Raw genomic sequence first — 16722 nt, 5'->3', positions numbered from 1 at the left:
TATTTAGATATCTCCAAATCAAAAATTTCTATACACCATTCCTAAAGGGGGATACACCATTATCCCAATTATCCATTTTTGAATCAATCTGTACAAAAGATCCATTTGCTAAAGGTACAATTTCATCACTTTATAATCAATTATATGGAGTAGCAAATCTTAATAGACCCTCTTACGTTCAGAGGTGGGAGGAGGACCTGGGACGAACTTTAGAAGACACGGACTGGTCTAACATATGGCTCACATCTAAGTCATCTTCACCCAACATGGACTGGAGACAAATTATAAAGTCCTAACTCGCTGGTACCTTGTACCCGCTAGAGTGGCAAAATATTCACCTAATACCTCAGCTCTTTGTTTTCGAGGATGCCCAGAAATAGGCACATATTTACACATATGGTGGACGTGCCCAGTAATCCAAACCTTCTGGAAGGAAGTCTTCGTGATTGCATCTAAAATATTTAAAAAAATAATACAACCAGATCCATATTTAACTTTACTTAATCTAAAACCGGAATGGTTAACACTCTCTCAATTCAAACTTATGATCCAACTAATAACGGCTGCAAAACAAACAGTGGCCAAGGCATGGAAATCTCCTACATTGGTACTAGCAGAAACAATTCACAGAATGAATAATACAATGTCCCATGCTAAGATGGTAGCCATCGATCAAAATCAAATTCCAAAATTTGAAAAACTTTGGCATCCTTGGATAAAACAACAGTTCCTGTCAAACTTCAATGACTCTGTCCTGTTGCCATGGTAACAGATTAAATGACTTACAGAGACACCCATTCTAAGGCTTCAAAGAGAACTAAAAAGAATAATAAACTGACGAGCGGGACAACCTTGTGGACCATACCTCTACCTTTCAACCCTTTTTCTTCTTTCTCTTTCCTTTTCTCCACCTTACGAATAAAGCTCATTATCAGAATTTATTTGACCTATATACACTCTACTTGTAAACAATATGTATAGTAGGTATAAATCATTTAAATACCTACAAAAGTAACTAAGGAAATGATATATATCTTTAATTTAGGTTTACGTGAACCCAATGTTTAATATTTGAAATTTCATGATATTTACCTATATAAACCCTACTGTAAAACAATGAGCTTACTTTATAGATCCTTGTAAACTTACTTTATGTATCTTTATAACATTGTATACTCAATAAACTTCTTTTGACAAGGAAAATCGTTTATCATTCCACTTCACAATTGTGTGCCACTTTGTGTTGGTCTATCACATAAAATCCCAATAAAATACATTTACACTTTTGGTTGTAACATGACAAAATGTGGAAAATTTCAAGGGGTATAAATAATTTTTCAAGGCTCTGTACCTGTAATGCTATTTACAGTATATTAGGTCCTAATGGCTGCTGGTTTTGGTACATCTGTAGACTGTGATCTTCTTGTGCTGTGGCTGACAGTTCCAGCTATAGTACAGTGAAGGATCGTGTGATTTACTCTCCCTTTTCTTTACCCTCATCCATTCATAAAACTTTTTTGTATTCTGTTCATAGAATACAAAGTGTTCTGGGAAGGGAAAAGTGGAAAGGAGGTGAGAGGAGGGATGGGCAAATGACAGGACCTCCCCTTGTCCAATCACAGAATGTCTTGTACCCTGTGAACAGTATTCAAAATGCTTTATGAATGAATGGAGATGAACAACACAATCCTTCACTGTACTAAAGCTGGCAGTCTCACCTGTAGCGCAAGAAGATCACAGCTGACAGTTGTATCTCCAATGAATAAAACTAGGATTTGTGAAAAACAATTGTTCCATGCTTAACCTCTTGGTGCCACCCACGTGCATATATGCGGCCACTCAGTGGGTGGGCCTTAAAGCCAGGCAGTCGCATATAAGTGGCCCTGTTAAAACAACCTACCACGCTGAGAGTGCGTTCCCTGCATGCTCCCAGGATAGTAGCGTGCGGGGATCGGTAAGCTCCTGATGCATACTTGTGAGTGGGAGCTAACTGATCATGTGACTGCTGTGACAGGCAATCACAGCAGTCACATGACCCTACTGCCTGCCTCTACCTCCCGGTTTTTAGAACTCTTAAAGGGCTGGGAGGTGGTCAAGATGACAGGGTTAATTAAGTTACCTACAAGTAGGAGTTCAAAAGTGCTCAAAAGACAAACAGTAAATACAAATAAATACAAGTGAATGCAGCAATATCATTAACAAAGTGCACCTAATAATAAAATGTAAATTAAAGTCCATTTGATATATTTTCTACATCCTTAATCCGAAACTAAATCTTGTATCATATCCAGTAAATCCAGACTCAACATTAGCAGCATTAGAGGTAACTTATTTGGACCAGGCAAAAGTCTGATCCGGTTGCAGTGTGTTCCCAAAAATGCTGCATGCATGACTTTGGTGTGGATGCGGTGCGATTTGAGCCCATTCAGAATGAATGGGCTCAAATTGCACCACACTAAATCACTTGTAAATTGTTCAGGAATGCAGTGCAGTTCCTGTGCAATTCATAGTGTGAACCAGGACAGAGTGCAAGTTTATTAAACATCAGCAGTTACAGTATTGGTACCTGCTGACTTTTACATTTTTGTACAAATTCCCAAAGTTCCTCATTGAAATAAAAAAGGATACCATTAAGACACCAAACATGACTATATTACAAGGTTTAGAAGGCTAATAGGACACATTAGACCTCCTAGGATAAATACACATCAGATATACAGTATCTCACAAAAGTGAGTACACCCCTCACATTTTTGTAAATATTTTATTATATCTTTTCATGTGACAACACTGAAGAAATGACACTTTGCTACAATGTAAAGTAGTGAGTGTACAGCTTGTATAACAGTGTAAATTTGCTGTCCCCTCAAAATAACAACACATGGCCATTAATGTCTAAACTGCTGGCATCAAAAGTGAGTACACCCCTAAGAGAAAATGTCCAAATGTCCAATTAGCCATTTTCCCTCCCCGGTGTCATGTGACTCGTTAGTGTTACAGGGTCTCAGGTGTGAATGGGGAGCAGGTGTGTTAAATTTGGTGTTATCGCTCTCACTCTCTCATACTGGTCACTGGAAGTTCAGCATGGTACCTCACGGCAAAGAACTCTCTGAGGGTCTGAATAAAAAAATTGTTGTTCTACATGAAGATGGACTAGGCTATAAGAAGATTGCCAAGACCCTGAAAATGAGCTGCAGCACGGTGGCCAAGGCTATACAGCGCTTTAACAGGACAGGTTCTACTCAGAACAGGCCTCGCCATGGTCAACCAAAGAAGTGAGTGCACCATGATCAGCATCATATCCAGAGGTTGTCTTCGGAAAATAAACGTATGACCGCTGCCAGCATTTCTGCAGAGGTTGAAGGGGTGGGGGTCAGCCTGTCATTGCTCAGACCATTAACCGCACACTGCATCAAATTGATCTGCATGACTGTCATCCCAGAAGGAAGTCTCTTCTAAAGATGATACACAGGAAAGCCCACAAACAGTTTGCTGAAGACAAGCAGACTAAGGACATGTATTGCTGGAACAATGTCCTGTGGTCTGATGAGACCAAGATTAACGTATTTGGTTCAGATGGTTTCAAGTATGTGTGGCGGCAACCAGGTGAGGAGTACAAAGACAAGTGCGTCTTGCCTACAGGCCAGCACTGGGGAGCTACAGTTCATTGAGGGAACCATAAATACCAACATGTACTGTGACATACTGAAGCAGAGCATGATCCCCTCCCTTCGGAGACTGGGCCGCAGGGCAGTATTCCAACATGATAACGACCCCCAACACACCTCCAAGACGACCACTGCCTTGCTAAAGAAAATTCAAAATCAAAAAAATACTGCGCTATCCCTCAAATCAAATAAACATTCAAAAGTGCATCTATGAAAAACACAAAAGTGTTGGTGGTGCTGCAACCATAAATGTGAGACAACCCCCACCTCAATAACTATATATAGGATAGGCTGCGCTGCTATTTATTAAGTGAATGTGATCATAGTAGATAGACGTGACCACACCAATAACATCCTTGTTATGTGAACAAAAATAAAATTACAATAAAGAAAAAATAAAATTTGCTGACAAACAATGACAAATAAGATCTCACAAATAACCATTGCAGTCAAAATTTCTAGGATACAAAGAATCAGAAACCAGAAAATATTGCCATACAGTCAAAAAAGTCCTTGCTGGAAAAAAACTTTCATAATAAAGGGAAAAAGAACACCAATCTTCAAACGGTGTGAGGCATGCAAAGGATGTCTCCCTGGGGAGCGTGATGTTAAAGAGAATTCCTCCACCTCAAATAACTCTGCCCCTTACCAGATCACTAGATCTCCTGTCACAGAGATCATGTGAACAAGTGACTGTGTCCCCCAGCCACTGGGTCTCTGTTGGGGATGTATCTCACAGGTCATCGCTCAGAAGATCCACTGAATGAGGTATTACCGCTCAGATCCCAAAGATAAATATAAGAGAAAAAGCTCCATAGCGTAATACAGTTAACGTTTATTGGTAAAAACAGAGAATAAGAAATGCACTTACAGTGTGTAAGATTCAAAAACGCCTCTAAAACAATATGTGTCGGCCGGCTCGCAGCTGCTGCCCGTGGCTTCCGGGATCAGCGTTGTGTAGTGGTGACGTCAGCACGCCGCTCCTCCCTACGCCGTTTCGACAAATCTGTCGTCTTCCTGGGGTACGGGCGGCGTGCTGACACACCACCTAAATAGATCCAATCAATTACAGGGGAACGCCCCCCTCTGAGATCAGGGCGTCCAAAGCTGTTCTCGCCATTCTTGAATTGGGCGAAGGGAAACTCATATTCCCTTACTTTGAGTGACACCTCTGCCAAATTAGCTGGATGAGAAATTGTTCTTTTAATAAGCTGATTTTACAAATTTCTGCCACCAGCACAAGGAACATATCACTACCTTGGGAACTGATAATATTAAGAGAAAATCCCTAATCTAAATATAACAAATCTGAACGTACTGACAATATAAGTGACAGAAATGTAAAAATACAAAAAGTGGTCACTTTAAAAACCATGTGGGTACCCTGATGTCAAGAAAGATTTTTTGCTTGAATTCAGGTTATCCAAAAAAATATAATCAAGAACCCTCGAACCCATAAGGTAAGAAGATTTCTTAAAGGTGAAAGGACAATATAAGCAAGGGGGTCCCACCACCCCTGCTAACAGTTCACGATAGGTTTCTAACTGTCTAAACTCAAAATACTAAATGTGGATTAATAGTACGCAATAATCAAACTGCTATAAAAAGAAAGATCAAAACAAAAATAAATTTATGTAGTAGAATGAATTAAAAAATAATTTTAAAAAATTCTTTCAAAAAAAGAGTTTTAAAAAAAGGATAATAATTGACTTCCTCAAATCAATGGACACAAAGAGGGCATCAATCGCCCACATTTAACCTAGGTAGATGTGAATGGGATAATATAGTGGTCACCCATGTGTCCAGAAAGAAAACACACATGTAAAAAATTAATTAATTATCAAGGGTTGTGTACCTTAGTGAAGAAGAGCCTTAATTAACCTCCGTATTATATATACGGGCTTGGTCTCTTAATAGAATAAATCACGTCCCCATTTATTGCTGGTAAACAGGTGGAACACTATGGTTTAAGGGAATGTTTACTTAGTGTGTTGGTTACTAAACAGTCTGAAAAGCCTGGGTGTCTATCTGGGACTGTGAAAAAGGGAAGGATTGTCCTATACATAGCCCACCCCCACCGGACACCCTGATCTCAGAATGAGGCCCTTAACATAAATTTCTAACCATTATCAATGAAAGCGTTTACATCAGTATCGATATTTAGACCATGAGGGGTGTAACACCGGACTCGATGAATCCAAACCATTTCCAATCTGGACAGTTCCCTGACCAAAGATCAACCCTTCCAGTGAGCACTATATCTATCTATCCCTAAAAATAAAGTGTTGGCAGGGTTCCGAATGTGATGTAACGCGTAATGTTTAGACACCGAATGGTGTTGGTAGCCATTTTTAATGTTTGTAATGTGTTCACCTAGACTGACTTGCATGGGACGTTTAGTCCGGCCTATATATTGCAATCCACATGGGCATTGCAATAAATATACCACCCCTTTGTACTGCATGTGACAAAAGGCTCTATTTTATGGACCCTAGATGTGCTAAAAGATGTGAAGGACTCCGTTTTCCTCTGTTTACTCTTATTGAGTGAGCAGATCTGACACCTCCGACATTGGTGGTAACCAGATAAGTTCTGGAAAAAAAGACACCTTTTGGGTAGGTGGGTCCACTACGTTAGGAGCAATTCTGTCCCGCAATGAAGGGACCCCCCTAAATACGATTTGTGGTTTGTTAGGCAAAATCGTTTTGATAACCTTATCATTCTCCAAGAGGTGCCAATGTTTCCGTAGGATCTTTGTGATCTGGTAATGTTGCGTAGAGAAACCGGTAATGAACGGTAAAGAGGGTCCCCCCGAGTCCCCCTTAGGGGCCTCACTCAGCAAAGAGGCTCTATCAATAGTTTCCACTTGTTCCATTGTTTCAACCAGAGAATTCCTATCATATCCCTTCTCCTCCAATCTGCTGGATATAATGCCAGCCTGTATCCTATAGTCCCTGATGTCTGTGCAATTACATCTCATTCTTATGAACTGGCTTTTAGGGATGGACTTAAGCCATGGATCATGATGACAACTTCCAATGGGAATGAAGGAATTCCGATCAGTTTTCTTAAAAAAAGAAATGGTTTTAAAGGCACCTCCTTCTTTGGATATAGTTAGATCAAGGAAGTTGATCCTCTCATAACTATTTTCATGAACAAACTTTATCCCCCTATTGTTATTATTAATTGAGGAAAAGAAATCATCGAGTTGGGAGATGGACCCATCCCATAGGAGGAGGACGTCATCTATGTACCTGGCCCAAAACTTTAGATAGGGGCTTCGGTCCTTATAGATGACGTCCTCCTCCCACTTGGCCATAAATAAGTTGGCCAAACTGGGGGCATATTTTGCCCCCATGGCTACGCTAAAGAAGCTGAGGTTAAAGGTGATGGTCTGGCCAAGCATATCTCCAGACCTAAAGCCTATTGTGCATCTGTGGGGCATCCTCAAACGGAAGGTGGAGGAGTGCAAGGTCTCTAACATCCACCAGCTCTGTCATGGAGGAGTGGAAGAGGACTCAAGTGGCAACCTGTGAAGCTTCGGTGAACTCCATGCCCAAGAGGGTTAAGGCAGTGCTGGAGAATAATGGTAGCCACACAAAAAATGTACACTTTGGGCCCAGTTTGGACATTTGCACTTAGGGGTATATTCACTGTGTGTTGAGTTATTTTAAAGGGGAACAGAAAATTTACACTGTTATACAAGCTGTACACTCACTACTTCAGATTGTAGCAAAGTGTAATTTCTTCAATGTTGTCACATTAAAAGATATAATAAAATAATTACAAAAATGTGAGGGGTGTACTCACTTTTGTGAGATGCTATATATCACATTTTGTCTCTAACAACGCCTAATTTTATTCTGGTAATATTAGTTGGTTCTCAGAGTGAGAAGCATTGTGCTATAGGCATACAAATTTACCCATAGTAGTTGGAAAATAAAGGGTGTTTCTGCTGGGCATTCAAGGATACTCCAGCAAACCTACAACACCCTTTCAGACCGCTTGATTGGGTGGAGCAGCTGTAAAGAAAGGCTTGCCAATAGAAGAGATGATTCCTCTGGACAGACTTCTGTTGTGCATGCGCATATGCATACTCGTGCAGGAACATGTACACTTGCGCATTCCTGTGCACGCTGGTGCTCACGTACATTTGTGACAGATGTTGGTGCCAAACGGGCTAGTTAAACTCAGAAGGTGCTCAGGATCAGTGCTGCTTTGTCTTCAGCCTCCTGTGTAACCTGTGACTCTGTATCCTGATTTCAGTTGCTGACCCAGCTTGTCTTGACCCCTCTCTGAACTCCGCCTGCACTGACCTCAGCTTGTCCCCTGACCTCCACTTCTGTCTGCTCCATTGGCTCCTGCTTCTCTGATCGGTTCCAGACCCGGCTTGTTTCCTGACCATGCTCCTGTCTGTGCCCTGTACCTGTTATATCCTATCTGTGTATGACACAGCCAGTCTGACTCTGCTTCTCTGCCTGCTGTTGCCAGTTCCAGCTGCCCACCTGCTTACTGGAGCCATCTGACGACTTCTGCCCAGTGTGGACACCTGCCTTGTTTTGCATATTAAGCTACGGCACCTCCAGGGACGGACTGAGCCAGCCCGGGCCCTCCCACCACGGGGCCCTCGGGCAGTGACCGACTGCCCGAATGGTCAGTCCGCCCCTGAGCAAGACTTACAGGCACTCGTGCCACTCTGTACTCCTGCGCCTCCTGTCCACACTATCAGGGGCCCCAAGTCAGAGGTGTAAGAGAGGCCTTCCTCATCAGATCAGGCTCTGCTACCAAGTAAGTAATATCAGCTCTACATCGCTCACTGCTATATTGTTTTAATAGAAATAAAAGAAAAATAGTGCAATAAATATTTACCAAAAAGGTATTAAAAATAGCAAGCAACAGTAATAGAAAATAATTTAAAGGTGAAACATACTTAGGTCCACATGGTCTTTGACACAATGTAGAGTTCGGATCACTTACAGATAAGGTCCATGTGATGTTGCAAGAGTCACTGGCCCTCCTAGAGTAAAGCCTGGTATACATGATGAGATTATCGCACAAATAATCGTCCGTTTTTTGTTGCATGCTAGTCTAATATCATAAATGAAGAGGTTACTCAACGTATGAAAATTCTCATACGACAGAATACAACTTTGGAAGTGATGTAATGTGTTGAATTGTTTTGTAATGTATTCTTTAGGTTCTGAGCATGCATAGTCTTGCTCTTATAATTTTTTTCGGACGAAAACTGTACTAGTTAAATGAAAATCAGATGTTGTCCTCACTTGCAATAAATATTTTATAGCATGCACCCTCAAGTTTTGTACTAAGGATCAGATAATCGGCCGATTGTACAAAATTTTACTCCTGGTTTTCTTATCATGTGCACGGGCCTTAACTCTCAGTAACCTTTAGGAGTTCTGATAGTAAGATGAGAGCCGCCAGCCACTCCTGCAGCTACCTTTTCTTGACTTCCCAACAAGGTGTTTGAACCTTTTTAATTTACTGTTGCTTTTGCTGACTTTCTAAAATCTATTTCTGTGTATGTCTTGCACCATTTTTATTTTCATTAAAACTATATTTAAAAATCATTAAGTTGAATCTCTGAATGCTCTAATTAGAAAATTGGGGAACTCTGCCTTTCTGAAGAAACTATGGTGGTGTGAAAATCTTTTACCTTGATGTCTGGGCATGGCGGCTAGTGATACAGGCTTTTTTAAGGGTCAGACTCGCCACAGTGGATGCTGTGAACAGTGTGTGTTTGCTTTAAAATGTGTGGTGGTGGCTACAGTGTGTTTAAAAGAGTTAACTGCTCAGTTTATTTATGACATGCATTTATATAGCAATAACAATTTATGCAACGTTTCACATACTGTACTGCAGCTGTTTTGTGTGTGACTGCTCAGTGTGCACACATGTGGAAAATTTCCCTTTTAAGAGTTAATTTCTATTTACTGGTTTAACAGATTTTTTTATTTTATATAAAAAAAAATATTACAAGCTTTGATGGCCCTACCAACTAGATAATATTTAGCAAATCTTACTAGTTATATCTACACCGCTTGCCAACCAGCCCCAGTCATTATACTGCGACAGGTTGGCACGGCTGCGCAAATCGCCGTAGGTGTACGTCGTCCACTTTAAGAGCGATAGAGAGTGCGACGCTGAAGCTGATGCACGTGGCCGACGGCCGCGATGTCTGACGGCCATCCACGATTGCTCCACAGAGAGCTAGGATGGGGACCTGTGCATGTAAACAAACAGATCCCCGTTCTGACAGGGAAGTAGATAGAGATCTGCTGCTCCTAGTGATTAGGAACAGCGATCTCTCAGTAATCAGTGGCTATTTTTAGCTCTGATCGCTATATATATCACTGGTCCCAAAAAAGTGTCTGATCTGTCTGCCACAATGTCTCAGTCCCGTGGACCATGACACTCCCACCACCATGCTTGACTGCAGGCAAGACACACTGGCCTTTGTACTCCTCACCTGGTTGCCGCCACACACGCTTGACACCATCTGAACCAAATACGTTTATCTTGGTCTCATCAGACCACAGGACATGGTTCCAGTAATTCATGTCCTTAGTCTGCTTGTCTTCAGCAAACTGTTTGCGGGCTTTCTTGTGCATCATCTTTAGAAGAGGCTTCTTTCTGGGATGACAGCCATGCAGACTAATTTGATGCAGTGTGCGATGTATGGTCTGAGCACTGACAGGCTGACCCCCCACCCCTTCCACCTCTGCAGCAATGCTGGCAGCACTCATACGTATATTTCCCAAAGACAACCTCTGGATATGACGCTGAACACGTGCACTCAACTTCTTTGGTGGACCATGGCGAGGCCTGTTCTGAGTGGAACCTGTCCTGGTAAACCGCTGTATGGTCTTAGCGACCGTGTTGCAGCTCAGAGTCTTGGCAATCTTCTTATAGCCTAGGCCATCTTCATGTAGAGCAACAATTCTTTTTATCAGATCCTCAGAGATTTTTTTGCCATGAGGTGCCATGTTGAACTTCCAGTGACCAGTATGAGAGAGTGAGAGCGATAACACCAAATTTAACACACCTGCTCCCCATTCACACCTGAGACCTTGTAACACTAACGAGTCACATGACACCAGGGAGGAAAAATGACTAATTGGGCCCAATTTGGCCATTTTCACTTAGGGGTGTACGCACTTTTGTTGCCAGCGGTTTAGAAATTAATGGCTGTGTGTTGAGATATTTTGAGGGGACAGCAAATTTACACTGTTATACAAGCTGTACACTCACTACTTTACATTGTAGCAAAGTGTCATTTCTTCAGTGTTGTCACATGAAAAGATATAATAAAATATTTACAAAAATCTGAGGGGTGTACTCACTTTTGTGAGATACTGTATGTATAAATCCTGTATAATAATAATGACAATCACAAAGATCCTTCTTTCTCTGGTCCGGACTCAAAGTGTCCCTGGGACTTGGATGTTTCCCTCCAGACTCAGGCAGACAGTCTCTTCAGTGAAGGCTCCAGACTGGATTCTTAATGAAACCTCTCTTTAAGCTCCCAAAGAATTTGCAGAAGAATAGGCACCCCAGATATACACAGCTGGGACTTCAATGAGACTAGCAGAACGTTCAGCAGGGTTGTCTAGAAGGACAGTAGCCCTTCTGGCTGGACTGCAATCTGCAGGGCTGTCCAATGCATCCCAATGCATGTCAATGGGCCCTTAATGGGGACTGCATGATTTATATACATTCCTGGGGCATAAAAGTTGAATACATCAAAATAGGTACTTTGAGACTTCATGAACTCTTGTCTTATCTTTAAGGCCACTTAACAATGTTGTTTTCTTTTTACAGTTCCCGTTTCTGGTAGTCATGTGTACTTGTTGCAGATTTATTCCTACATTGTATGCCCCTTTAAAAATGAAATGCACATTTTTTTATTTAGACAGATACATTTGGCTGCTGGAGCATAAATCCCACTGCAAACCACACTTTAGTCAATTCAGTGCATAAGAAGAAGTCTGTGCATGTAGGTGCACCATGGATGGGTAGTGTGTTTGTGAGTACAGTGGAACCTTGGATTACGAGCATAATCCGTTCCAGGAGAATGCTTGTAATCCAAAGCACTCGTTTATCAAAACGAGTTTCCCCATAGAAGTCAATGAAAACGAAGATAATTCGTTCCGCATTGACTTCTATTACATGCAATACCGCATATGGGCAGAGGTGGGGGGGGGCACCGGAGAGCCTTGGAAATAATCGGGGACAGCTGAACTCGGAAAACCTCGGTAAAGCTCGGAAAACCTCGGGAACGGAGTATTTCCGAGTATTTCCGAGTGGCTCTGAACCGTTCCGGTGCCCCCTCACCTCTGGCCAAATGCGGTACTGCACACCCCATTAGCTTGAATTCTGCTCGTTTTGCGAGACAACACTTGTAAACCGAGTCAGAATTAAAAAAAAAAAGTTGCTCGTCTTTCAAAACGCTCGTTAACCGCGTCACTCGTTAACCAAGTGTAGCGCTGGTAGATTTGTGATCTACCTCTGTTCCAGATTGGCTGACATTGCACGTGGTTCCACATTGTGCTGTTGGGTGTCGTTGTCACCATCGGCAGGTGTTGGAAAAGCAACGTGTTAAAGCGGATAAGGGGCTCCTCTGTCCCGGAGACAACTCGGTGCAGGTGGTCCTCCGAGTTGCATTCTGGGAGAGGGTATTTATGGGACAGATGCCATGTTTAGGGGTTTGTTTTTCAGCCACCTGCTGGCCTTCCTGGCCGACAGGTATGCGTTAAGAGTACCACCTCGTGGTCCTCCGTTCCGGAGGCCCGCGTCGCTGCGGCGTGTGGGTGGGCCCAGAAGCTTGTCTGGGGCCTACCACAGCAGCCGAGGAATGGTCCTGAGCTGTCTATCCAGAGTGAAGAAGCTGGAAAACCGAGGAGATCCCAGGGGAGGACCCGTCAAGGAAGGATCATGCGGAGTGCTGGTCTGGAGAGGGGCCTGGTGACTCGGTTGGAGGACGTATCCTAAAGTGATCCTACAACATAGTACTGCCGGGTTGGCTTAGAGGTCCAAGTACTGTGTCTGACATTCATCACGAACCAATACATCCTGTGGCAGAGGATCGTACGGGTTTATTTCAAGCAAGTATGTGGCAGAGACTTTTGTTCGTGCTATGTACTGGCTGCTAGGCAAGCGAGAGAGGCCTATCCAGGAAAGCAAAGATCGTGTCCCACAAAAGGGGATTGCATTCAATTACAGTATTCAACTTTAAAGGATGTTCTAAAGAAACCTAAAGAAAGGTATTTGAGCTTCCCTGCAGTTTTCCTCCTGCCTCTTTCCTGCTACTTCCTTCGTTACTTGGTTCAATAAACCATTGAAAACATACTCAAGTGTTGGTGCTTATATCGCCCAGAGGTAAACTCAGCGGAACCCTAGACCCGGTGCCAGTGAAACAGAAGTATCGAGAGTGCAGGTAACAGCCCGTTTAAACCAGCAGCTCCACAGAGAGTTAGTGCTACAAAGGTTCCACTGTATAAAGCTGGCCATATGTGGATTGAATTTTGGACAATTCCTGCTGCATTGGATTACATTTATTCCATGGGTGATCTTGTTGGCACCATCCAGATTTTTTAATTGATTTATGCTGAAGGAGCAGGGCAGAAAATTCTCTGCTGCACAGTGCCTGCAGTAACTGTTTGGGTATTCTGACAGCTGCAGGTGTCAGAATACAATAGTCAGCACTGCAAATCCATCCATCCATCTTCATTGTTTATCATGAATTGGGTAATTGGCAGATTTCTCTCTTTCAGCCTGCAGGACTCAACAAGACAAATCTTACCTTGTATGGCCAGCTTGTTCGAGAATGCACCAGCATAAGCGCATATCATTTATTAAATCAGACTCTCTTTCTCTCCCTAAAATATAACATTTTATACATACAGTATATATTTTCACACCAATCAGCCATAACTTTATGACCACTGACATGTAAAGTGAATAACATTGATTATCTAGTTACAATGGCATCTGAAGGTGGGTAGGATTATTAGGCAGCAAGTGAACATGTTGTCCCTGAAGTTAATGTGTTGACAGCAGAAAAAAACTGGCAAGCGTTAGGATTTGAGCGACTTTAACGAGGACTAAATTGTAATGGCTAGACCACTGGGTCAGAGCATCTCCAAAGCTGCAGCTCTTGAGGGATGTTCCTGTTCTGGTTTGGTCCATGATAGGAAAACTGGCAAACTGGCAACAGGATCATGGGCGGTCAAGGCTCATTGATGCATGTGGGGAGCGAAGGCTGACCTGTGTAGACCAATTCAATAGTAGCGCTACTGTCGTTCAAATTGCTGATAAAGTTAATGCTGGTTCCTATAGAAAGGTGTCAGAATGCACAGTGCATCCCAGTTTGTTGTGTATGGGGCTGCGTAGCCTCAGACCAGTCAGGGTGCCCATGCTAACCCGTGCCCACAGCCTAAAGTGCCTACATGTAAACATCAGAACTAGATCACAAAGCAATAGAAGAAGTTGGTTTGGTCTGATAAATTCAAGAAAACTTTGAGGAGCACAACAACGAGTTTGAGGTGTTGGTTTGGCCTTCAAATTCTCAAGATCTCAATCCAATTGAGCATCTGTGGAATGGGGTGGAAAAACAAGTTCGATCCATGGAGGTGCCACCTCGCAACTTACAGGACTTAAAAGATCTGCTACTGACAGCTTGGTGCCAGGTACCTGAGCATACATTCACACACATACTTATTATGATTGTTTTTTTACCATGCAACCGGAAAGCAGATCACACAAGAAATAGACTTGGATGTGACCGAGGAGGTAGTCCATTTCCGCCTGTGTGAGTGTCTGCTGAAGATACATACATAAATGTCTGCTGAAGATACATATATAAATGACATACTTAATAAATTACTATATAAGTAGAAGTGCTGGTGGTGTTCTCAATGCTACATCCACACTGTGTTGGGTCATGTTTTGTGTACATAAGTACATACTCTCACATTCATTCACAATGCATTTATGTCCAAAGTCAACATAAAGGGAAATACAACACTAAAGTATTCTCACTCACACCCAGCTAACTCTTTTAAAGGCATTTAGTTAAAAAAATGAGACTTACCGTACACTTGTGAAACGCTGAAAACAAATATGTTGGCCAGGGTCCAGAGAACGCAGAGCTCCATCGGGCAGCAGTGATAATCTCAGTGCAGCAAAGACGAATGATTTTTAAGGAAAGTTTGTAAAGCTCTCTCACTTATAGCAAACTTTGTGGAAACAATAGAGGGAAGGAAGTTGATTGGTAATAAGGTGGATTTTTTTTACCCTGACGGGGGATTTTTTTTACCCTGAGTGAGATGAGAATGTTGAAGTTCTGGATAGAGTCGGTGAGAGCTAGAGTGAAGATGGGCAAAGTATTCTAATAAGACAAACAGAGGTTATGATGGCGTGGGAGGGATAAGAGTGGTACGAAAACTAGAGAATGATGTTATAGATAGGAAATGAAATCTGCACTGAGTGGAGTAAGGGGACTGTCATCGCCCAGCTGTTTCTGGAAATGCAAAGTGTCTGGCTGTCCCTGAACCAATTACAAAGTCATAACCCCTGATCTGCACACTTGTTCAAAGTCAGTGAGATTGATTTACTAAAGGCAAATAGACTGTGCGCTTTTTTAACCACTTGCTTACTGGGCACTTAAACCCCCCTCCTGCCCAGACCAATTTTCAGCTTTCAGCACTGTCACACTGTGAATGACAATTGCGCGGTCATACAACACTGTACCCAAATGAAATTTTTATCATTTTTTTCCCCACAAATAGAGCTTTCTTTTGGTGGTATTTAATCACAGCTGGGATTTTTATTTTTTGCTAAACAAACAAAAAAAGATGGAAAATTTTGAAAAAAAAAAAAAAATCAGGTTTCATAGTTTGTTATAAAATTTTGCAAACAGGTAATTTTTCTCCATCATTGATATGTGCTGATGAGGCGGCACTGGTGGGCACTGATAGGCTACACTGATGGGCACAGATAGGCACATTAAGGTGGCACTGATAGGCACAGTTAAGGCAGCACTGATAGGCACAGATAAGGCGGCACTGATGGGGACAGATAAGGCGGTACTGATGGGCACAGATAAGGCAGCACTGATGGCCCCGATGGGTGGCACTGATGGGTGGCACTGATAGGTACCACTGATAGGTGGCACTGATGGGCGGCACTGATGGGCACTGGTAGGTGACACTGATGGGCACTGATAGATGGCACTGATGTGCAGCACTGTTGTTGAGGCACTGATTGTGGGCACTGATAGGTGACACTGTGGGCACTGATGGGTGGCGCTGGTGGGCACTGGTAGGTGGCACTGCTGCCTATTGCTAGGTGGCACTGGCAGGGGGCACAGGTGGGCACTAAGGATCTGCAGCAGCTTGCCGTGATCGGGACTGATGTCCCTCTCACGGCCGCCGGTGATCAGCTTTTTTTTCCTCCTCACGCTGTCAGCGCGAGGAGAAAAAATAGCCGATTACCGGCTCTGTTGACATCACATGATCAGCTGTCATTGGCTGACAGCTGATCACGTGGTAAGGGATCGGGATCGTCCCCTTACTCCAATCTTTGATCAGGCGAGTCTCATAGACTCGCTGATCACAGAGCGCGCCGCGCGCAGGCTGCTCGTGCACGGGATGACGTCAATGGACGTTGTCCCGGCAAAGCAGGTCCGCGCTGTAGCCGTCATTCGGCTATAGCGCGGATCTGAAGTGGTTAATATCATTTACTCCAGAGCTTACTAAATGAGAGGAACTCTGCTGACTTCCATCATCCAATCATGTGCAAGCAAACATGCCTTTTTTTTTCCTTGCACATAATTGGGCATTCTTTGCAAAGTGAAGCATCACCTCATTTACTAAGCTCTTTAGAAAAGTCCCTTGAAGTGGGCAATTGCAAAGTGAACAGTCTATTTGCCTTTAGTAAATTAATTGAACCACTGCATCAACATAACAGCTAGTGAACTAGTATTTTTTTAGAAGGGGAAGTTGCATAGGTGTGCGCAGCCTATTGCCATAGGATG

The 16722-nt window shown here is 42.8% G+C and overlaps 1 protein-coding gene across 1 annotated transcript in view; it reads right to left on the bottom strand.

The window, feature by feature from the left end:
- Positions 1-15156, bottom strand: part of LOC141133284 (intercellular adhesion molecule 5-like) — an 82046-nt gene extending 66890 nt beyond the window's left edge. Inside the window, exon 1 of the mRNA XM_073622558.1 lies at positions 14779-15156. Within this exon, the coding sequence (XP_073478659.1) occupies positions 14779-14842 (64 nt within the window). The 5' untranslated portion in view covers positions 14843-15156. The remainder of the gene's footprint in view (positions 1-14778) is intronic.
- Positions 15157-16722: the final 1566 nt, after the last annotated feature.

The sequence above is a fragment of the Aquarana catesbeiana genome, linkage group LG03 (assembly GCF_042186555.1).
Source record: "Aquarana catesbeiana isolate 2022-GZ linkage group LG03, ASM4218655v1, whole genome shotgun sequence".
Lineage (NCBI taxonomy): Eukaryota > Metazoa > Chordata > Amphibia > Anura > Ranidae > Aquarana > Aquarana catesbeiana.
The sequence above is the reverse complement of the archived record's forward strand: the minus strand, read 5'-3'. Positions and strand labels throughout refer to the sequence as shown.